The following is a 24,627-nucleotide window of genomic DNA, read 5'->3' as shown; positions in this document are numbered from 1 at the left end:
TACCTTGGTAGCAGACCACTTGTCTAGCATGTGTGATGTGAGACACGGGGTTCCATCCCTAGCAGCACAAAAAATATACATAATGGAGTGCTGAAGATATGTGGTTTGGCTAGGTGTGGTGGTACACACCTGTAATCCCAGCACTGGGGAGGCTGAGGCAGGAGGATCCTTGTGAGTTCAAGGCCAACCTGGGCTACACAGTGACCTCAAGGCCAGCCTGAACTATACAGGGAGACTGTTTCAAAAACACACACACACAAAAAAAAAAGATATGTGGTTTGTGAAATCCACTAATGCTATAAATATAGTTATCATAAAATTTGTTGTCCAAACTAGGACACTTTTTGAAACAGAAGGGGTTGATACTAATAAATCCACAAATACCAGAGGTATAAACCAGAACTGCAGAAGCCAAGTATGAGAGCAAGGCCTATTACAAGTCATCACAAACTGCAAAAGACTTTTAACAAACTCTGGGATACTTTTTATGCCCACTGAAAACAAAGGCTCTACGGTAACAACTTCAAATTTTTAAAAAAAGCAGCTATAAATAACTTCCCCAAAACTAAGCTACATGACAGTGGACAGAGAAGTCAGTATCATTAACTTCTATCAAGGCTACATTTAAGGAATGACTCTATAAACCAAAATTATTAACTATCAGGAAGATGATATAGAAGATGAAATTTTGCTTTTACTTCTCTGTGGCACAAATGACATATAACAGACATGTTTAAAAACATTATCTGAGGCTGAGGCAGGAGGACTGCTGTGAGTCTGAGGCCAGCCTGGGCTACAAAGTGAGTTCAAGGCCAGCCTGAACTGCATAGTGAAGCCCTGACTGAAAAAGACTTAAAAAAAATAAAATAAAATAGTAGAGCCAGAAAATAAATTCTCTTAAAAAATTATTTGTCAGTTTAATGAACATATTTACCCATAAAACAAACATTATGATGAAAATTAATACTACCCTTAAGCTTCCTTAGGCCCCTTTGTAATCTCTCCCTCCCCATTAACTTCCATCCTCAGGCAGCCACTGGACTACACATTGGTCTACACAGTATTTTCTTGTCTTTCTTTCAGCAAAGTTTGGCTATACATCTCAGCCTGGCCTCAAACCTATAATCAGCCTTCCAAGTGCCAGGATTACAGGTGTATACCACCACACTTATTGTGTTCGTCTGCATTTTCTAGGATTTTCACATAAACAGAATCACAAGATGGCCCCTTTCAGTCTGTTTTGTTTCTCAGAGCATAAATATGACATTTACCCATGTTGTCTGTACAACAACAATACATTCCTTGTTTAGGGATGTAAATAATTTATCTATCCATCTATTGAGGGGTATTACAGGTCCTTTCCAGTTTTCAGCTACTACAAATAAAGTAGCCATAAATATTCATGTACAAGTCTTTGTCATGAACATATGTTCTTTGATAAATAAATAGGAGGAGAGTGGAGGAAGGGTGCATGCTTGTAATCTCAGTACTTGGGAGGCTGAGGCAGGAGGTGTACAGTGAGTTTGAGGCCAATCTGGGGTACATTATGAGTTCAAGCCCAGGATGAACTATAAAGCAAGGCGCTGTCTCAAAAAAAAAAAACTGGGGCTGGTAATATAGCTCAGAGGTGCAGCACCTGCCTGGCAAGGGCAAGATCCTTAGTTCAATTCCTGGTACCGAAACAAAAATGAAAAACCCTAGGAACAGAATGGCTGAATCATATGGTAGGTATATATAACTTTTAATAAGCTGCCGAACTGTTTTCCAAAGTAGCTGTACCTACTAGAAGGACATAAGTCTTAGGTGCACCATGTTCTCAACAGATGCTCTTTTTAATTTTAATCAATCATTAACAAACATATAGTGCCGTGGCACTGTGGTTTTAATTTGCATTTCTGTGATGATTAAAGACATAATATGTTTACCCAGGTTTATTCTCCATTTCAATTCTATAAAGTATTTGTTCAAATTTTTACTGATTTTTAAAATTTGAGTTAAGTCTATTATTAAGAGTTCTTTGGCCAGGCCTGATTGGATATGCCTGTAATCCCAGCACTTGTAAGGTTGAGATTCAAGAAGTACTACAAATTCAAGGGCAACCTAGATAACAGTTGTGGATAACAACCCTTTGTCTGATTATAAGTTAAAATATTTTTCCCAGCGTACTGCCTGTCTTTTCACACCAACATTATTATTTCAAACATACAAGTTTCCATCAGGCGTAGTAGTAAATGCCTGTAATGCCAGCACTTGGGAAGCTGAGACAGGAGGACTGCAGAGTTCCAGGCCAGCCTGACCTACATAGTGAGTCCCTGTCTCAGAAAACAAAATAAAAAGACTACAAGTTTCTAATTTTGAGGAAGTTCAAATAACTATCTTCTATGTCAACTTTTCAAGCTTTTTGAAATGTTTCCTTGTATCCTAGAAACCAAAGCTTTTTCTAGAAGTTCAGTTTTATGTTTTATAATAAGGTCTATGGTCCATTTTACAATGGGTCTTGCATAAATTCAAGCTGAGATTACTTTTTCCCAATTGTGTGCAGTCTATTTTTGGTTCCTTAATCTGTTTTTTTTCCCCACCAATATTACACTATCTTGATTACACACCTTACCTTAAAATCAGATTTGCTAATTCATTCAACTTACCCTTTATGTTACTGTTGCCTTGTCTATTTCTTGTCCTTTGTACTTCCACATTTATTTAAGATTTATTTAAGATTTATTTAAGATTTCACATTTATTTAAGATTATTTATTTAAGATTTGGCAGGTTCTAACCACTTTCTTTCTTTCTTTCTTTCTTTTTTTTTTTGTTAAGTAATACTGGGGGTTGAACCAAGGCCTCACACATACTAGGAAAGCACTCTACCACTGAACAACATCCTCAGCTTCTCTTCTTTTTCTAAAATGTATGGTTAAGAAGGGTTGCCCACACTGATCTCCAATCGGCAAACTTTTTCCCAAACAGCTGGGATGACAGGCAAGCGCCACCATGCCCAGCTGGATTTCTAAAAGGTGACTGACCATGGCTGCTGGAATTTTAATGGGCAAGAGTTGAATATAAAGACTAACTACGAGATAATTCCTCGTTGTAACAACACCAAATATTCTAACCCATAAAAACATGGCTTAGAACTCCATTTCCTTAAGTCATCATTGATTTCTCCCAACTGTTATAATTTTCAACACAGAGATATAATCATCTGTTCTAGATTTATTCTAGGTGACTTTGATACTACATACTATCACAAGGGTAACTTTTTGAAAATATTTAAATACTTATCTCTGCTTATGCCATAAGTTACACAAATAACTAGGATTGTCTTGTGTATAAGCTACAGATTATTGCACTGGGTTACCTTTCCCTTCCTAGATTCATACGTAACGGCAGGTTCTAATGTCTTTCTCTTCCCAGAAGCTCCCGTGCTGCACCCTACTGCTCACTCTGCTCGTTCCTACTCAATGTCCTCCGACATGGACCCTCGTAAGGCAGCTTCTGGGAATGGGAAGGTCGTTGTTAGTGGAAAAATATTGCTTGCTTTTACTCACCTCTTCCTTTTTAGAGTGTGAAATGTGTAAATGTACAATCTCTTACATAATATGCTATGGGAATATTTCCATACTTTTGCTTTTTAAAATGAAGTATTTTAAGATCCCCTCACTATAACTTTTACAGTCTTTTCTAGCACGTAATTTTTTATTCCACTAGATTCCAATTACTTCTAAATAAATTAACTCAAACAAGAATCTTTATAATTTAAGTGTTTTCATAAATACCATTTCTTTTGCTCTTTGATATCCAATAAGTCATACGCTAACATCTTTGATGGGTTCTCGCCAAGAGTCTAAACTGAATCTCTTTGAGCTTCTAGATCTAACTATAGAAGACATGATGAACAAACAACACACATAATACAGAGATGCAGTCAGCAATATCCAGCATGTGGGACCATACTGGGAAAACAACACAGCTTCTCTAACAAGAAAATTGCACAGAAGGGCCATATATACAGTGTAGACGTTTTAGGATTCTGTTTTGAATAAACTACACCAAAAAACTGAAATTGGTATTTATTAAGATTAGGGAATGTAAACACTAAAGTTTAAAGAATTATTGCTTGTTCCTTTATGCATGATAATGGATTGTAACAATGTTTTTCTAAGGAGTTTTTAAGTTGAACAGGGCTGTATCTATGTTAAATCATTTTTAAGAACTGCTTCACCATAACCTGGGGAGGCACATGGGCATACAAATGAGCCCATGATACACTGGCTACTAAAATCCTACTGCTGAAAACTTCTGAAGCTCAGTAATGGGTTCCTGGTGATCCACTACACTGTTCTAAGAAAGAAAAAATTGGTAGCTGATTTACCTACAGAAGGAAGTTTCAAGGCATAATTACATAAGCAATGATGGCAAATAAATTTTATTACATTCCAAACATACTCTCAATTATGTCTTATAGCTTCTTTTTCATCAAACCCTCAACTAGGTTTCTAAGCCACAGTCTACTTTCTAAAACACATGCATTCACACATTACTGTAAAAGTAATTTTAGGTTTTTAGACCTGCTGGTTTCTACTCTCATTCTGCAAAGTCACCTTGGGCACAAATGTAACATATTCCCACTTAGATCACGTAAAATCAGAGACACCATACACAGGTTACAGAATAGTCACATCTATACTAAAACTATAAAACTGCTATGAATCATTAAAAATGCACTTAAAGATATAAATTACTTTCATCTCATCAGGTGGTATTTTAATTATTTTTCAGAATTGAATTTTTGACATAGACCACTGTAATACTGAAATTTATAAGGACTAAATTGAATAACTTCATACAAGCAGTCACCAACTTACAAAGAAATTGTAAGTGCCTCCCTTCATACAATTTCTAATATTTTTCTTCTAAATATTTTATAACATAACCCCCAACCCTCTGGAATTTCCCCTGGAACCTCCTACCCATTGCCAAGGTTGCACCTCACCGCCCCCTCTCACGGCCAGGGGGAAATAAGTTTCTGGAATCCAGAGTAAAAACTCAGGAACGCATTTTCCTACAGAAAAAAATATAAATTGTGATCTAGAATGCTGAGTGTTACAGTTCAGCTATACTATGTATATAAAGGCTTTTGTGAACTAAAGCCTAAAACCCTAACAATTAAAAACAATATTTCTATGAGAAAATGCATTCCAGGTTGAAAAGAATTTAACACATTCCCACTGCAGGTTAGTGACCGGGTGTATAGTGCCACCAAATTACCTACATTTGACTAACCTCACACGACAGCAAACTAAACACTGCAATATAACATGACTATTCACTCTAAGTGGGCTATGTCACCTAAGAAGAACTAACCACTGTAATTCACTGAAAAACCACAGTAATACTTACATTTAGCATCTCGAAATCATTACTTTCTAAGCCTTGGGTGAGCAGAACTGGAAAACTATTTGTCTGCAAAAGGTCATCCTTCCCCTCTTTTGCATCTATGTCCATGGCTCCCAGGCGCTCTTCAATGCTAACCTACAGAAAAGAAATGATACCTGTTCATGTTAACAAGACAAGGCCTAATTTGTAGGCAAATGTAGTTTGTAAGCAAAAAATAGTAATTCATATCTCCTTCCAATAGAATCTCATTATGAACGGTTATGCCTAACTCCTCCGTCCAACAGATGTTTAAAAACAGCTAAAGAAACAATCTTTTCCTTGGATAAAGTCACTATAGCTCTAGATTCCTTAAGAGTAAAAAATGTGAATAGAAGATGACAAGACTCTGAATCAGTACACACAGTAACCAAAAAGGGCTCTGGGTGCACAGAAAAAAATGAAGTTTATAAGCACAATAAGCAATTATAGCCGTTTGATTAAGACCAACCAACACAAAACCAGGCAGGATTGCTCAGACAGCCAAGAGAGAGGCATCACTGGCCCTCAGAAACAAGCGAAACCCACTGGAAGTCATCACAGCAAATCCCAGCTTCATTTACCTGATTTTATGTCATCCAACTCTTAACAGCTGAATTTAACTTAGTATAAATTCCACCTTCTCTGAACAGTGACCAACTGCATCTTGCAAGGGCGACGATCACAATTCTGGAACCAGCCAGGTGTGGTGCACTTGGGAGGCTGAGGCAAGGGGATCACTGTGAGTCCAAGGGCAAGCTTGGGCTACACAGTGAGCTCAAGGCCAGTCTGAACTATACAGTGAGGCCCCATCTCAAAAAAAGTACACTTCTGGAACCTAAGCTGCCTGGGATGATGCGAGTGCAACAACAGCAATCTCTGCACATTTCAAGGGATTTAACTTTGGCTCTTTTCAATATCCTTATTGGACTCTTCCAAGCATTCTTACATCCCAAACACAGGTATCTGGTAAAAGTGGTTGCATTACCTCATTTCCCCCTAACTTCCGCTTGCTTTCTACTTCCTCAGTGTGTGGAAGAGGCGGCTTGATAGCTGCATGATGCCCAGGAATCCCAGGCACCAAAACTTTCGCTTCAGAATTCATCACAGGTGTCCTCACCTGTGAAACAGACATCAGGGATGCAGAAAAAAATTGATGCCTTAGTTCATATGCTTCCTCAATGAGAAAACAGTTTTCAAGAAGCTTTCATATTAGAAAACTCAATGTGATTTACTTACCATGAAGGAAATTCAATATAAATTTTAACAAGATGTGGGCAAATAAGTTTTCAAATGATAACCTGAAAGTCTATGGTTTCAAAGCTTCCAATACCTCATTAAGAGTAAAAACCAAGAAAAACAAAATCTACAGATTATGCAAAGACATGATTTTTAAAAATGACACATTAAGTTTTATGACTACTACCAGAATTCATTCTTTGCCAGAAATGCTCAGACAGCCAAGAGAAGTGTCATCTCTGAAACTCAGCCAGAAGCGAAACCATGTGGGTGTCATCATAGCATATCCTAGCTTTTCCTTTTCTCCTTAAACTGCCGAACATAGGACTTTACACACAGAATCTGTTACACTCAAAGTGGGGTGTCATAATGATGCTCTTACACATGCTAATAAATTCTTGACCCATTTTATTTCACCCTGAAATACGGCATTGGTTCCAACAAGGTTATGCTCTTTAAGTAGTGAGATTGATAATTTTTTCTGGTCAGGGGGTGAGTCTCCTTTTTTTTTGGTACCAGGAATCAAACTCAGGGTCTGCAAGTGCTGCACCACTGGGCAGCACTTAATAAAAGTGCTTTATCCCCAGCCCTGATAAAAGTCATTCACTGCTAAGTTTTATATTTATTCCTACATATTTTCTTGCCCAGGCAAACACTGTCAGTGAGGAGGGAGGAACTAAACCCACTATCTATCCACTCAGTCAACAAAGTAAGAGTATAGAAATAGTTTTATAATCTTGCTATCTAAGACCATAATCTACAAAATTTGTAAGATAACCAATAGGACATTAAACTATAAAAAGATAAGATTAAGGCAGCCTAAATATATTACTATAATTCAATTCACCCAAATCTCTTCCCAATTTCAAATTTATAATGTACTCACCTTTGTTATGGCCGTTTCTACTTTTGGGGCCCAGCAGTTTGAAATATCTCTTACTAAACACATATGAGGTTCTTTGGAGTTTAAAGCCTGGAAATACATTTTTAAAAGGAGGGAGATAAGGAAAAAAGAGTGTCAAACAAATTAGCTGGAAATAAAAACAAAATAAAAAACAATGACTTACTGCATTTTTATAAAAGTATTTTTAAAAAGCATGGAGGGGCTCAACATGAGATCGGGCACAGTGGCACACACCTGCAGTCCCACCACTTGGAGGCTGAGGCAAGAGGATCACCACAAATTCAAAGCTAGCTGGGCTACTAGATGTTCAAAGCCAGCCTGAATTACAGAGCAAAACTCTGTCTCAAAAAAAAAAAAGAGTAGGGCTCAACACTGAACTAGTAACCAACCATAAACACCACTCAGATTGACAGCAGCTGAAGAAATGGTGAAAATATGAAAACACTGGGCAAAGTACATAGTTCTCTCTGTATGAACATTCAGCTTGAATTTTTCACATCTGTAAGTTTTGAAAGGTCAAGAGATTATTTTAACAGCAGATTTTTAAGGAAAACATATATGATTATCCTTGTTAAAGAAAAAAAATCTATGTTCAAAATAAATAGTTCTATTCGAAAATCTCCTACAAGCAAGTTAAAGATAGCACTGCTCATACACAAAATGCTCTGAGGAGGACCTGTAGGGGGAGAGGGGACATATGCAGCAAACCATCATGTGTAACTGTATGTATAACCAACATCTGCAAGGACAGAACAGGTAACAGTAGCTACAGGGACATATGGCAAGGTGCATTTAGAGCTTCACACTTTTCTTCTTTTTAAAAAATAAAGCCATGGGTACATACTGAATGTTTTTAAAGTTTTCTTTAGGCTGGGGGTATAGAGCATTGTAGAGTACTTGCCAAACATGTACGAAGCCCTGGGTTTGAACCTCAATACCATAGCGGGGCGGGGGGAAAGTATTCTTCATAAACCCAACAAAAGCTTGTTTGGCCATGTAATATTTTACTCGAAGTCTCCCTGAGGAACTTACTAAGTACTATAAATGCAACCCTAAGAAATCACCTACTCGACATGCTACTAACTCATAAGTCTTCTGAGAAACTTCTGTGGTAAACAACAGAAAGTCATTGTATTGCCCATTACACTTCTACCTAGAAACTCCAAAGGGTGAGCTGGGCGTGGTGGTGCACGCCTGTAATCCCAGCACTTGGGAGGCTGAGGCAGGAGCATAGTTGCAAGTTCGAGACCAGCCTGGGCTACAAAATGAGCTCAAGGCTCCAGCCTGAACTGGATAGTGAGACCATGTCTGAAAAACACCATGAAAAAAAAAGAAACTCCAAAGGATACTATCACTAAGGGCTCCTACTGCTGAAACTTACATTTTATGTGATTCAATACAAGTCATACCTGTGCTGATCCTACACTAGTTATTACAAATATGCAGCTAGCTACTAAGCATGTGAACTATGGCTACTCCAAACTCATGTTTTAAAATATACAATACACACCAGATTTCCCAGACAGAATACAACAAGGAGGAGTAAACCTTCATAATGCTTTATCCCTTTACCCCTCCATGTGACAATGCTATTTTAGATACGTTATGCTGAATAAAACAGGATTCTCACAAATTAAAATAAACCACCAAGTAAATGTATGAATATTTGCTTTTTCCAAAAAAATGTATTTTCTGTTAAAGGTTTAAAGATTTTTGCTATATATTATGGAACAAAATGCAATAGTAACTATAAATTTTGTACTTATATTGTACAATACTTGAAAAAACCTATTAAAATATTTTGAGTCAGTGTCTTACATGTTAAGAGGCACCGAAATAGTTTATATTAAGCTTGTATTAAAGTTCTTTAAAATTAAAAAATAAAATAAACCAGCCAGTGAAAGGACCACTGATTACAGACTACACTATTTTTCTGTAAGTACTCTGGTAAATAGTGGTCAGTGATCAGTAGTGTCACTGTTAAAATCATTCTCTCCAATAGACAGGTTGATGCTGCATTGCTTTTCTCCAGAGAAGCATCTACGTACCACTCGCTCAATAGTAGGCTGAAACCAATTGCCATACACAAGCAACAAGGACATTTTGTCTGAGCAAAATCCAGCTGCTAGAATAGGGATGGGTTTTGGTGTTGATTTCTTGCCTTTCCCAGGCGTTGCTATCTGAATTGTGCAGTTTGAAGTTAAAGGCTTTTTGCAGTGTCTAGGAATGTAAAAAAAAATAAAATAAAGTAAGATTAGAGAATCTGAAATGGCACCTACTAATTCTCAGATGCTGGCATCAAGTCAGGAAACACAATCATCTGCTAGCCTCCCCACTACTGCTGTGAGTGGACAGGCCCCTGGTGCACAAGGGGCCCTTCAATGCTCCATTTGCCTCACCAACACCTCCCTACCAAAATGAGCCTTGGCAAGTGCCTACCAATCTGTTCCACTTCGCCTGCTCCAACAGGAAGCTCCAAGCTCCCACAGCTCTTACGTATGTGCCTCTTCCAGCCAGTGCTCACTGCCCACTACTCCCAACCCCTAAAAGCCTTACCACATCCTCTGCACTATAGCTCCAGTAATAGATTACACCTTCCACGTCTTCTCTAAGGGCACACTTTACCTTATTGCTCTACCCTGGCTCATCCTTGCAGCCCTTCCAAGTTGTAGCTATTTTCTCTCCCACATCCTTTACGCCAGAGCCTTAGACATGATTTAAGTGTGCTCCCTATTCTCCAAGGAAAACTTCAAGACACTGTTCTCTATTTTACCCCCAAAACCTTTGAATTGTTGTCACCAACATCAGCTACCTCACTTCCTCCTGCCAGCCCTGGCTCACTACCCCATATTTACTAAAGATTTCAAAGGTCACTGTCTTTCTTCCCAACACTACTGCTGAATTCCTTTCTTACAGACTCTCATACTCAGCATCCAGGACAAAGACGTTTGTGAAACTCTAGTCTCTCAGTTTCTACCTCCAATGATCATATCCCTTCACTGTTTTTCAACCACACATTCCTCACTCGAGACATCTTAATTACAATTTATTCCCAGTAAGCAAACATTCTCTATTATCTCAATTTTAAGCGTATCTTTCTATAACTCTCTTTCTAACCCATTCCCTTCAGGTATCCTGACTCCAAAACTATCTCTAGTCCCAGGACTTTGCATCTCTCCTTCAGCCTTCACATCTCTTTAGGCTACTTCCAACATATAACACAGAATGACTGCTTAAAACATAGGCCAGGCCAGGCATGGTGGCACACACCTCTAACCCCAGCACTCAGGAGGCTGAGACAGGAGGATCATTGCGAGTCCGAGGCCAGCCCGGGCTACAAAGTGAGCTCAAGGCCAGCCTGAACTGAATTGAACTCTGTCTCAAAAAGAACAAAAACAAAAACAAACCAAAGATCAAACCTCACTAATCCTCTAACCAACACCTGTCAATGGCTTATCAGTGCCCACTACTTCTGGGCCCCAGTCCCTCCAGTCAATTCTACATCCCATATACATACATCGCTATGAAAACAGAAGCCTCAAGGGCCACGAGCTGTAACAGTAACAGTTACCTCCAGGAGAACTCCACGCAGACTCAAGATTTCCTGAATGTTTGGAAATTAGTATATTCTGCTTTTCATGATGAGTCTGTATTTAAATTCCTATGCTAATATTAATATGGATAGCTACTGACAGTAAAAAGTTGCAATCATTTTAAAATTTAACATAACTGTCACCATGTTCACAATGTATAACAAGGTTTGAAAACTTTTTCTGTAAAGGGACTGAAGTAAATATTTCAAGACTTTTAGGCCACAGATGGTATCTAATGAATCTGGCCTCTAGCACTTCTTGCTAAATTCTGACCTATGACTACTGTACCACAAAATTCACCAACACCACCCCCCTCTCTATCAAACCCCCAATGCCACAGTTTATGATCCCCACATACATAAGCATGGAGAACTAAAGCAGTCTGGAAGACGGAATTAAAGTATCACCAAAGTAGCCAAGCAAATCTCGAACTGAGCAACTTTTTTTAAAATTAATTTTTAGAACTTATCAAGCATGCATCATAAAAAGCCACTTTCCTGAGCTGGACGTGGTGGCACATGCTTGTAATTGCAGCACTTAGGAGGCTGAGGCAGGAGGATCTCAAGTTCACGGCCAAACTGTACTACACAGACTCAGTCTCAAAAAACAAAACAAAAAACCACTCTCCTAACGCAAATAAAAGAAATGGTTCACGAGCCCTGACTATATTCATACAGATAAAAGCTCAACAATGCTTTCCAGCCAGCTGCAATGAGTGGCACATGCCTATCACCCCAGCACTGTGGAAGGCTGAGGTAGGAGGACTATAAACTCAAGTCCCATCTGGAAAACTTAGCAAGACCTTGTTTCATAAATAAACGAAACAGTAAATCTTCAAAAAGTGCTAGGGATGCAGCTCAATGCAAAGCCCCTGGGGGGTTTCCATCCCCAGTACTGCAAAAAGAACTTGAAAAAAATCTAAGTGAACAGTAATATAATCCAACAAAGAACAAAGAGGGGAGACTACGGAAAAAGTAATAGGAAATAAATTTCTGACTTGAAAACTTACCCATTTAACACATGTTCAAACAGATGAACTTGACCATCTCTGCACACAACAGCTAACTTGACAGGCTAAAAGAAAAATATTGCTGATTAAAGAAGGGCACACTTTAGCCTCCAATCTAACTTATGAAAACTCAATACTGCCCATCCCTTTTCATAAGCAGAGAAAAACTTAGAACAGTAAAGATGTATTTAAAAATAATTATCTCTGACAACATAGCAAGAATAATGTTGACGTCAAGATTCTAAAGGAAGCCGGGTGTGATGGTGCACATCCATAATCCCAGCACTCGGGAGGCTGAGGCAGGAAGATCACTGAGGAGTTCCAAGCCAGCCTGGGCTACACACAAAATAAGTTCAAGGCCAGCCTGAACTGCGCAGCGAAACCCTGTCTCAGAATAAAAAGAAAAAAAAAAGTTAAAATAAAAGAAGCTAAGTAAATATCTGTAGATGACACTGGCACCAAGAACACAGCTTCAAAGTTAGATGAACCAAGTGACTACCAAGTGCAGAGGGCAGCAACATAGACCTGCCCTGCCCCACAAACCAGAGCAATCAAGACTGCTGGAAACTATGGCTGGAATGGGATTCTAAAAACTCCATCACTGCCCTTCCTCCTGCCTACTCTCAGTTCTTAGAACCTCTTGGTCTGGATTCTTCTATGTACCACACATACAGCTACGCTACCACTCCAAGGATCTACACAACATTTTACTTAAAGCTCTGAAGACTTCTTAAAAGAACATTCAAGTGAATAGGGAACACTTAAAAAAGTTGCTACCTCTATTCAAAGTGATAAATTTAATAAGAGAATTCAAGGAGTAACCATTACATCAGGAGAAACTGAAGTAGAGAAAACGTTTTAAGACCAACATGGCATTTTGAAAGCACTCTGAAAAATTTTAAAGGATTTTACTAGTCTATTTAAAGATAATGAAGCCAGGCACGGTAGCACATGCCTGTGATCCCAGCACTTGGGAGGCTGAGGCAAGAGCATCACGGCAAGTTTGAGGCCAGCCTGGACTACATAGCATGACTATGTATTAAAAAAAAAAAAAATGTTTGGATTCCTATTATAGGTTTTTAAAAGTACTAAGGAGGACTTGTGGATCTTGTGGACCTGTCTGGTCCACGCAAACAAAGCTCCTTACAGGCAATTCACTGATCTCACCAAAACCCCAACTCGCACTCCACAAGTGTGTTAGCACAGGCGTGTAACTAATATATAAACCAGTGTCTTTTGATTTTTAAACCAATGTTCCTTCAACTACACTTTTCAAAAACATTAAAACACAACGAAAAATTTCTGATTCATCTCTAAACCCCAGTTTGAGTGTTACATAATACAGGCTTTCAAAATTTACACTGGGTTTAAATTGAAATTTGAGTGTTCATTTAAAAAGACTGTGTCCAAATGAAAATCCTACATAGATTAGTCAAACAGCAACATGAATATGAAGAACTTCAATAGTTAGGTTTATTTAATGCTAAATATGCAAATCACATATTCAGTATATTCTTTTACATGTATTCTTTTATATAAAGAAATCCTTAAATACAAAAAAAGCATTAAACAAGAAAGTATCACTCTTATAACAAAATACATCTTACTTAGGACCCACACAAATTCAGAATTTAAGAATGTATTTGATGTAGCAATATGTGATTATAAGTAACCCTATTAACAAAATCTCTTATCAACAACTTCTGTTAATTCACAAAACCGATTTTAAAATGTACTACCTTTGTATATAGTTTCCCTTTCCTCCCATAAGAAACCATCACAGTGACTTAATGACTCCTTTGACAATCTAAGAGGATTTTGGTTACATTTTTGTCATTATTCTCTCATAATATTTTGATACTAAAAATGAGGTTATAAAGTTCAAAGCCATTTCTTTAAAAAAAAAAAAAAAAAACCTTCAAACCACTTACCTCTTCTTTGTTTTCCGACAAAGTCAAGTCAATGTAGACAGGCTCATCTGTAACGGTAAAAGACATCACTGCATTCTTTTCTTTGTTTTCTGACCGGATCTGCCTAGATAACAGAATCAGCCATTAGATAACAGGATAAATTTACTCAAGGGGGGGGGTCAATCTTAAGAGTTTCAATAACTTTCACTTTTGAAATCTAAACTGGGGGAGTAAAGATCCCAGGAAGGGAACTATTTATGTCACAACCAAATTAACATGTTGGCTTAGGAAAAAAAAAAATGAATACTTTTGGGGACAGATGTACATAATGACATTATTCTTGTCATTAATCTATGTGTCTATCTTGATGTCAATCCCACTGCTGCTTCATAAGTTTTTTGTTGTTGTTGTTTTTTGTCTTTTTGAGACAGGGTCTCACTATGCAGTTCAGTCTGGCCTCGAGCTCACTTTGTAGCCCAGGCTGGCCTTGAACTCACAAGGATCCTCCTGCCTTAGCCTCCTGCATACTGGGAATATAGGCGTGTGCCACCATACCCTGTGCTTCGTAAGTTTTAAATAAGCCAATAGTAGGCCTCCAATTTTTTCTTCTTTGTCAAGGTTTTCTTGACCATCCTATGTCCTTTCCATTTCTATTTTAACTTCAATTTCTACAAAATGTTGCTGGGATTTCTAGCTTTGTTTGCATTGAATCTCTGATCAATTTGGGAAGAACTAACTTCCTCACAATACTGAGAAAACGAAGTCTAGACAGACATTTTATACACACACGTGCACAATCCTAATTCATTATGCACGAATTATATATTTGTACTTCATCTACTTGCTAAAATTTATTTATAACCCCAAAATCATTGTTGTGGAGTTTGTGGAATTTTCATGCTCGTTTCACTGCTGATCAGCTGCCCAATGCTCAATATTCCCACCTGAGATTAAACAAGGCTGCACTCTGCCTTCTGACTTCAGCTCTCACACTACAAACAAGTGTCTACTTAGTCTCACCCCTTTTGCGTGTCTGTGCAATGTTTAAAGCACCCCCAAGCAAAGTGTTCATGTGGTGTATAATGTCCCTGAGCACAAGGTTACAGATGTATTTTCTTCATGTTAAGATATGCATGTGCTTTTCACGCATTAGATAAGCTTCATCCAGGCATTAGTCATGGTCATCCAGCCCATCAGTCAAAATTTCATACTAAATAAGGTGTCCTAAAACAGACACACACAGAACAAGGTTATGTATTGATTAGGTAACAAAATGTTATGATCAGAGGCTCACAGTCACCTGACTCTAAATTTTTCTAAGGAGTAATATATTCACTAAATCAGTATTCATAGGAACTTTATACAACTATGAATAAATATATATATATACACATACATTCATATATATGCATATATAAAACCAGTTCACTGGAGACAGAATCTTCAACAAATAGTGTTGCAATCACTGGAGGATCCTCAGTGTGACACAAAACCGTGACTATAAAGCTCGGTGTGGTGGCGCAAGCCTGTAATCCCAGCACTCAGGAGGCTGAGGTAGGAGGATGTATCACTGTGAGTTTGACGCCAGCCTGGGTTACAAAGTGAGTTCAAGGCCACCCTGAACTGCATAGTGAAACCAGACTATAAACATCACTAGGTATTAAGAAAATGCACTTTAACACAATGAAGTGCTGTAACCAATCTATTAGAAAGTTTAAAATGCCATACCAAGTGTTACAGAGAATACAAAATTAGTACTCTTATATTGTTGGTAGGAATATAAACTGGTACAGCCATTTAAAAAACAAAAGAAGAAACTGGCCATGTCTTGTAAAGTTAAATGTCCACTTATCAAACAAGCCAAGCTACAGTTTGTAATACCCAAATCTTGGAAACTGCTTAAATGCCCATCAACTGGCGAATGGATAAAGATGTGGGTTTTTTTTTTAATACTATGGAATACTACTCTGCAATAAAGAAGGGTAAGCTTGAGACAAGTGAAATAAATTGGACACACATATATAAATCACTCTCTGGTGTGAGAAACTGAAAGTGTACATAAGGACCAAAAATGTGTATTAGGTATTGTGAAATAGGATGAAAATGTTCAAATGAGAAGGGGAGTAAGGGAGAGAGGAAGAGGAAAGAAGGGAAAAGTTTTTTAAAAATGCGAAAAGGAAAAAAGGAAACAAAGCTTTTGTAAATGCAGCGGGGAGGAGAGGTTGAAGGGAGGATGGGGAGAGGGGGAAAAAAGAATCAAGTTATATCATGTACAAATTCTCTATGATGAATGTCATCATTATGCATATTTGAAAGGTACCAATAAAATCTGATTGGGAAAAAAGAAACTAAACTTTTCAATTCTCAGATTTTTACCCAAGGGAAGTGCTCTCACACAAACATCTGTGGCAGTTCTATTCACAATATCCCAACCTATCAACATGCCCGGAGACTCGGGTAGCAGGAGATTACCAAAGGAGCAATGCATACGTTCACTGTCTTGATTATGGAAACACAGACTTATATACACAGCTTACTATGTGTAAACTGTTCTTCAATAAAGATACAAATAAAAGAATGAGTATCAGGTATGATTTCCAAAACAATTCATCAGGGGAGTGTTATGGTTTGGTTTGGATTTTCTGTTTTTATTTTTGGTTTTGGTACAGGAAATCGAATTCAAAACAATTCACAATCAGTTCCTCTTTAACAACTAGTAAAACAATGTATCTAATAAACAATCTTTCAATGTTTTAAAGATTAGAAGAAAATCAATAGTGGACTTTAATAAACTAAATGCTTTCATACTTTCTTAATTTTAAAACGCATTCTTGGCTGGGGAAATAGCTGAGCAGCACAGGCCTGTGTGGTAAACACAAGGTCCTGAGTTTGATTCCTGGTACCAAAAAAAAAAGAGAGAGAGAGAGAAAGAGAGAGAACAAAACATTCTTGCTGGGCATGGTAGTGCATGCCTATAATCCCAGTACTTGGGAGACTGAGGCAAGAGGATCGCCACAAGTTCGAGGATAACATGGGCCACATAGTGAGTTCAAGGCCAGCCTGCACTATAAAGCAAGACTCTGTCTCAAAACAAAACAAAACAAAACAAAAAACACATCAGGGAACTTTAGGCTTGCTCTACTAATACCCAAAGTTTATACTTTGTTAGGCAGCCTTTTAATGTGGGATATAAATTTTGGAAGAGAGGTACACAAGTTAAAATTAAGCTTACTCTTCTGTTAACAGTATGCCTCCAGACAAGATACTATTTTTCATAATCATAATGGAAATCAACCCTGCTCTTATAGAGACATTCTTTAACTTCAGAAACCAAGGTACTAGGTTATGGAAGTGTTATAAAACACTTAAGTCTGAAGCACCTCAGTAATGTCAGGAGATCATGGAGACAGATTTTAACTTTGGCATTACTAATTTGTTTTTGTTTTTGTTTTTTTGGGGGTTTTTTTGGGTACCATGAATCGAACTCATGACCTCGCGCTTGCCAGGCAGGCGCTGTGCCACTGAGCCCACTAATTTGTTTTTGTTTTGCAGCGTTTAGGATAAAACCCAGGACTTTACATGCGCTAGGCCAGCACGCCACCTCTGAGCTATATTCCTAACTTTGCTTTTTTGAGACAGGATCTGGCTATGCTGCACAAGGTAGACTTGAACTCCTGGGCTCAAATGACCCTTCCACCTCAGCCTCCCAAACTGGGCTGCACAGCAGTGCCCCAAGCCTGACGTGAGGAGTACAGTAACTCTACATGATCCCAAGCATGCTCAACAAATTATTAATAAAATATAAAACTACTTTTAGATTTTGTCATGACTAGTAGTTGAAAAGGGCAACTTCACTATTGGATGACATCCTAAAATCCAAACTTTCTTACATTTGAAACTCTTTGACTGCTCTCTAGCATCAAATTAATTTTTACTTTTAAAAACCTCAATGGGAGTAACAGCAAAAAAGGGTTAGTGGTGACTCTCGGAATGTCACGAAATTCTATATCCTTAGGAAACTATCAATAGACATTACTATATTAACATAGGGGTGCTATCTATTTCAACAAAATGAAAAACCTTCTCCCCTAAAAATGTTTATTTTCAAATTGCCCAGTCACAAAATATTCAGGTCACTTTATCTCTAAGGAAGTATAAAGGAGGCTCTATTATGTAATGCTCTTAAATTGTTCTCCAAAAGATCCAACGTTTAGACAGGGTCAGTTCTTCATTATAACTCACTGTAATTCCAATAATAAAGGGAGTCTCACATTCATCACTCACATCAACCACACAAGCTATGACAGGTCCCTTCAAGGCAAACCCCCTCCAAAATCCAAAAGAACTACCTACCAGACATTAAGTAACCGGTCATGCACTGCTCCAGATAAGAAATAAAGGCCTGTAATTCCATCAAAGGGTTGGCTCTCGTTAGGAGGTCTGATAGTAGTAAACGTAAGTGATGAAACTGGTGTCGCATGTCCTGTGAAGTGCTAGAGAGAGTTAAATCTCATTTAGGAGGGGACAGATTCAAAGTAGTACTGTACAAAAAGAATCCATGTGTACCATAAAGAAATTATTATTAATCTGACAGCAAAGCTCCACAAAAAAGCTGCTTAACTATAAGGAAATGAGATTATTTGTGCTGTAATCCTTCCACTTTGAAAGCAATCAAAATTAAATGCTTTTTTTGCAGCACCAGGGATCAAACCCAGGATCTTGGGACTGCTAGGCAAGCACTCTGCCACTCAGCTACATCTCCAGCGCTAACTCCACTCACTCTTAAAAGGGTGCTTAGGTGCTCAGACACAGCCAAGGAATTGTAGGTCTTCATTTTACTCTCAGTGAGTCGAAACCACAATTTTACAGCATCATCACAGCACCAAAAGTTCAGTAATCCCTGGGTGCAGCTGTTTTTCCTAATACCAAATCTCCACAATGAAATCTATACATGAACCAAATGCTAGATGCCAGTTAAAAAATAAAATTACCACAACTACCTTATAGTAACAGATTTTAAACTCAAATTCCATTTATTTGTTTTATTCATTCTTTCCAGGACAAATCAAATATGCACACTAACTTTTGTCTGTTAATTCTATTATTTAACATACATGAAAAATCTTTTTGTATTTTTTTGTTGTTCGGAGGAAGTCTCCTTGTGCTGCTGCCTAGGCTGGCCTCAAGCTATCCTCCTGCCTCAGACTCCTAAGTGCTGAAACCATTGGTCTGCAGCACAAAGCCTAAAACTGTATTCTCAATACAGTATCACACGGCTCCAACTTCTGCCTTTCTCCGTACTTACTCTGTATTACTGTTACCCTTACAAATAATTTCATACACTCACTCTGTAGACTTCTTTGGTCTCCAAAACCCATAGTTTGATTGTTCGACCAGCTGAAAGTAACATCTTTCCATCTGGGCTGATACACAGGGAAGTGACGCTGCTATTGTCCCCTTTCCACTTGCTATAATGTAAAGAAAAGCAAACACATCTTAATGAATGGGGAGAAAGTTTACTCAGCAAAAAATAACAAAAAAGCAAACAAGGCATTAAAAATACCATGTAAAACAGTTAATGCTTAATTTTTTTTTTCTTGAGCAATTTTACATGCTTGTATCTGGTAGTCTGAACAACTAATTTACTTATTTATTTATTTATTTTTGAACAACTAATTTAAAGACAACAACATGCAATATAACAACCATTGATGAATTCCTACCATCCTGTTTGGCAAAGCTCTGTATCACTTCTAATTTTTTTACTACTTTTTATTCTATTTAATTGCTTGATCAATCTTGCATTCTTATATCTGGCAATCTGAGCAACTTCATTGAAGATGACAATACGTAATATAACAACCACTGTTAATTTCTATCATTTTGTTTTGAGGTCCTATATCCTTTTTATTGTTTTTGTGCAATTTTTGTCTTTGTTGTTGTTATTTTGTTATGGGTTTTTTTATTCTCCTTAAAATAAATTTTTTAAAAAAATACTATGTAAGATCCTATGCCAATGGCATTCCCTAAAATCTTGCCTTAGGTTAGTAACACTGGCCATATTAATGAAGCCTCCCTGAAGGGTGCTCTGAACACAACATAATCTCCCTTTGGCAGGATAAAATTCTCAAGAGGTAGCAGGAAATAGGTAAGAGTAGTAAGACTGAAAAAGAGGGAGGGAGCTATGTATATCGGGTGACCCAGGAAGTAACTCTGGTAATGCCCAGGCAACTACCACGGTGGACCTTCACGAGTCTATCCTACCTATTGCCATGGCAGTTCCGGCTTTCTCTGCAAAATTAGCCTTTAATCCCTTAGCAACACAATGTCTCAAGGTGCAGCCCACAAAGTTTATTTCTATCCCAAATATGTATGGATGAATTCCCATCAGGTGAGTGAAATAAATTAGGTAGTTTATTCCTTTCATGCACTCGAATAAGATTAGAACCATGAGATTTTGCAGTTTGCTGAACATATTAATGCTCTTATGAGCAACAGAGAGCTTGGCTGTTTATTTACGTCTAAAATACGTATTACAAAGTGTTCTAACTCAGGAGGCTAAGGCAAAAGGATCACCATGAGTCTGAGGCCAGCCAGGGCTACATGGTGAATTCAAGCCCAAACTGAACAACACAGTAAGACCTTGTCTCAAAAAACCAAAAAAGAAAGTTCTAGCTGATCCAAAATGTCCCCCAAAAGCTTCCCTATATTGAAGGTTTGGGTGCCAGCTGGTGGGACTTGAGGAACTGAAAGAATCACAGGGCACTAGCAGAACCAGTATGAGGAGACTGGTCCAGCGGGAGGAAATGCCTTTAGCAAATACACCCTGTCCGCTGCCCGTTCTACTCTCCATGGCTCTTCTCCTGTGCTCTGCTTCCCTGTTGCCAAGGGATGAGAAGCTTTCCTCTGCCACATCATTTGGCCTTAAAGACAGACAACCAACCACAGAATGAAACTTCTGAAACCAAAATAAATCTTCTCTCCTTAAAAAGGTAACATATACACACAGAACTCAAAAATACACACTGTAGCTGGGAGCAGTGGTGCACATCTATAATCCCAGCAGTTGGGAGGCTGAGGTAGAATGATTACCATGAGTTCAAGGCCAGCCTGGGCTACATAGTGAGTTGCCAGGCAGCCTGAACTACAAGGCAAGACCCTGCCTCAAAAAGCCAAAAAAAAAAAACAAAAAACAAAAAAAACCCACCATATATTGCTGCTCCTTTGTATGAATAAGAAAAAGAACTCACACCTGTAATCCTAGCACTATGGGAGGCTGTGGTAGGAGGACTGGAAATATAAGTCCAACCTCATAACTTCAAAAAATCCTATCTCAAAATAAAAATAAGTAAGAGTGGGGACACAGTGAAGGCCCTGGGTTTATTCCCAGTACTGGAAACACACACATACCAAAAAAAAAAAAAAAAAAAAAAAAAATTCAAAAGGAAAACAGGAGACATAAACAGGCAAATGCAAATTTTTGATAAATATACACTTAAACATACTTGTAATCAAGGAAATGTACGTGATAATGCCTGAAAGATCTTTTTCTTTACCCTCTAGCTTCTAAAATTTTCACCAGTTTCTCACCACATCCCAGTTTCAAAACTAATTTATATTCATCATTCAATATATATTTATTGCTGGGCACAGGGGCACACACCTGTAACCTGAGCACTCAGGAGGCAAAGGCAGAAGGCTCACTGTGGGTCTGAGGCCAGGCTGAGCTACACAGTGAGTTCAAAGCCAGCCTGAACTACACAGTGACTCTGTCTCCAAAAGAAAACACACTCTCTCTCTCTCTCTCTCTCTCTCTCTCTATATATATATATATATATATGTGTGTGTGTGTGTGTGTGTGTGTGTGTATATATATATACATAAAAACCACTTTTATATATTCACTAAATTGATACAAAAAGAAGACCTGAAGCCAGGTATGGTGATGCAAACCTGTAATACTAGCACTCAGGAGGCTGAGACACAAGGATCATCATGAGTTCCAGGTCAGCCTGGGCTACATGTGATAAATTCAAGCCTGATCTACACAGTAAGACTCTGTCTCAAAAAATAAACAAGAAGGCTTGATTCCCCACCCTGCTTCAAGGAGACTCACAAGCTTCCTCAATTTATCTCTCCATTCTGAGAATGCAGCTAATGTCAGTTCTGCCACTCAGTGTAATACTCCTATATCAGCATCAACAGACAACTTGCTAGACTCCCAAGGGCCAAAATACTAAATCAGAGCTATGTACATAGGCAACGTACAGATGCCCATTAAAGCTGAAAAAGTCTGGAACATTGTTCTATAGGAAATGTGATGGGTTACAGAGGAATGATCTACATATATATACTGACATTTTTAGGCCTCTCAATCACTCCACAAAAGAAGTCCAACAATTGACGTGCCACACACCCACAGCCAAATCATCTACTCAGCTTTTTAATGTTTTCTCTTCAAATACCAACAGGCCACCAAGGATCTCCTATAATCTGAAGAATGCTCTCAACATTAAAGCTAGTAACTTTATCAAATGAACAATAACAAAAGAAAAAAATTAAAACCCTATTATAATTACATTCAGGGAGTTGGAAAGAAACATAATGCAATAAAAAAAGAAACACAGAGAACAAAAAAACAGCTCCAGAAATTTAAAATACAGTAAGAGTTGGACATGGTGCAACATTCCTGTAATCCCAGCACTCTGGGAGGCTGAGGCAGCAGGATCAAAAGTTCATTTGTAGCCTGGGCAACTTAGCAAGATGACCCTATCTCTCAAAATAAAATTTTAAAATGTAGTTCAGTGTAAGGCCCTAGGCTCAATCCCCTGTACTGACAGACATACACATGGTAAGAGAAATTTTAAAATTCAATAGGTACTTAAAATGAAACTGAAAGGTAACAGAAGGAAGAGACAAAACCAAAAAGAGAAAAAGAGCTGGGGATGTAGTTTAACAATAAAGTGCTTGCCTAGCATCCAGGCCTGGCATCTACACAGCCCTAGACTCAAACCTGAGCATGTACTTTGACCAGCGGTTTGGAGGCTCTAGAGATAGAAACAAGAAATTTCAAAGATCAGGAGATACAAGATCTAGATGAACAGTGCACTGCACGAGAGAAAAAAAGATAAAATGATGCAATACATAATACAAGAAAAATGAAGCATAACAATTTCTGGGCTAAATGACTATATTAAGCAACAATGCAACTCATTCATTAAATAAAAAGAATACAGAAGGCTGCAGAATATTAAAAATAACATTAAAATATTAAAACAACAGTGAAACAATGCCTTCAAAATCCTGAGGGCAGGCTGGCTATGGTGGCTCACACCTATGATCACACCACTTAGGAGACAGACAGGAGGGTCAAGGCGAGTTACAGGCCAGCCTGGGATACAAAGTGAGTTCCATGCCAGCCTGAACCACATAGCAAGACTCTGTCTCAAAAAGCACTTTCTACTATTTGATCGATTTTACATGCCTCTATCTGGTAATCTGAAGAACTACTTTGAAAATAAAAATATGTAATATACTAACCATTGTAATTGCCTATCATCTTGTTTTGAAGTTATCTTTTTTTCTCTTTAAAATTAAAAAAATAAAATTTAATTTAATTTTTTAAAAAACCAAAATAATATCTAAACTATATCTAAAATGTACCAATAAAATCTAAATGGAAAAAACAAAATGCCAGGCATGGTAGCACACACCTGTAATCCCACCATTCAGGAGGCTGAGGCAGTAGGATCACTGTGAGTTCAAGGCCAGCCTAGGTTCCGCAGCGGATTCAAGGCCAGCCTGAACTACATGCTGAGACTCTGCTTCCACTCAATCAGTCAACCAATCAAGTACATAGGCCAGGCGTGGTGGTGCATGCCTGTGATCCCAGCATTCAGGAGGCTGAGGCAGGAGAACCGTTACAAGTTCGAGACCAGCCTGGGCTACAAAATGAGCTTGAGGCCAGCCTGCACTGCATAGAAAGACCCTGTCTCAAGACAAAAAATAGCCAGGCATGGTGGTGCACACCTATAATCCCAGTACTCAGGAGGCAGAGGCAGGAGGATGGTTGTGAGTTTGAGACCAGCATGGGCTACAAAGTGAGCTCAAGGCTGGCGTGAACTGCATAGCGAGACCCTGTCTCAAAAAGACAAAAAAAAAAAAGTAAAAAAGACAAAAAATAAATCAATTAATTAAAACAGAATTGATTCAAGCTATCAAGACAGCCATCACAGTGCAATTAAGAGACACCCACAAAAGAGGACTTTTAGAACTATCTCAGAAAGTATTAAGAATAGGTTAAATATGTTTGAAGAAAGGACATTTTAAAGGGGTGTTAAAGGCAATATATTTTTTATTGTCTACCAGTAACAGCAGAGCCATACCTGGAAGTGGACCTTTTTCTTCTCTCTGTCTCTGATTGTTTTTTGTTCTTGTTTTAGTTTTGTTTTTCTTTCTCCTTCATTGTTTGACCTTGTTTTTATATGAATGTGAACATGATTTCTAGCCTCTTTGTGGTTATAGCTCTGTTCTGTTCTTTTTATCTCTTCCTTCTCTCTTT

The 24,627-nt window shown here is 38.1% G+C and overlaps 1 protein-coding gene across 2 annotated transcripts in view; it reads right to left on the bottom strand.

The window, feature by feature from the left end:
* The window catches only part of Wdr43 (WD repeat domain 43), a 58,246-nt gene that overhangs the window by 12,566 nt on the left and 21,053 nt on the right, over window positions 1-24,627 (bottom strand). For both annotated transcript variants that reach the window (XM_005400538.1, XM_005400539.2), the window contains exons 4-11: window positions 19,414-19,534; window positions 18,420-18,559; window positions 14,088-14,190; window positions 12,157-12,221; window positions 9,603-9,774; window positions 7,537-7,623; window positions 6,400-6,531; window positions 5,400-5,531 (exon numbers count right to left, since the gene is read on the bottom strand). In XM_005400538.1, coding sequence (XP_005400595.1) covers window positions 5,400-5,531; window positions 6,400-6,531; window positions 7,537-7,623; window positions 9,603-9,774; window positions 12,157-12,221; window positions 14,088-14,190; window positions 18,420-18,559; window positions 19,414-19,534 — 952 coding nt within the window. The remainder of the gene's footprint in view (window positions 1-5,399; window positions 5,532-6,399; window positions 6,532-7,536; window positions 7,624-9,602; window positions 9,775-12,156; window positions 12,222-14,087; window positions 14,191-18,419; window positions 18,560-19,413; window positions 19,535-24,627) is intronic.

This window comes from Chinchilla lanigera, unplaced genomic scaffold, assembly GCF_000276665.1.
Source record: "Chinchilla lanigera isolate Chin_1 unplaced genomic scaffold, ChiLan1.0 scaffold00068, whole genome shotgun sequence".
Classification (NCBI taxonomy): Eukaryota; Metazoa; Chordata; class Mammalia; order Rodentia; family Chinchillidae; genus Chinchilla; species Chinchilla lanigera.
The sequence above is the reverse complement of the archived record's forward strand: the minus strand, read 5'-3'. Positions and strand labels throughout refer to the sequence as shown.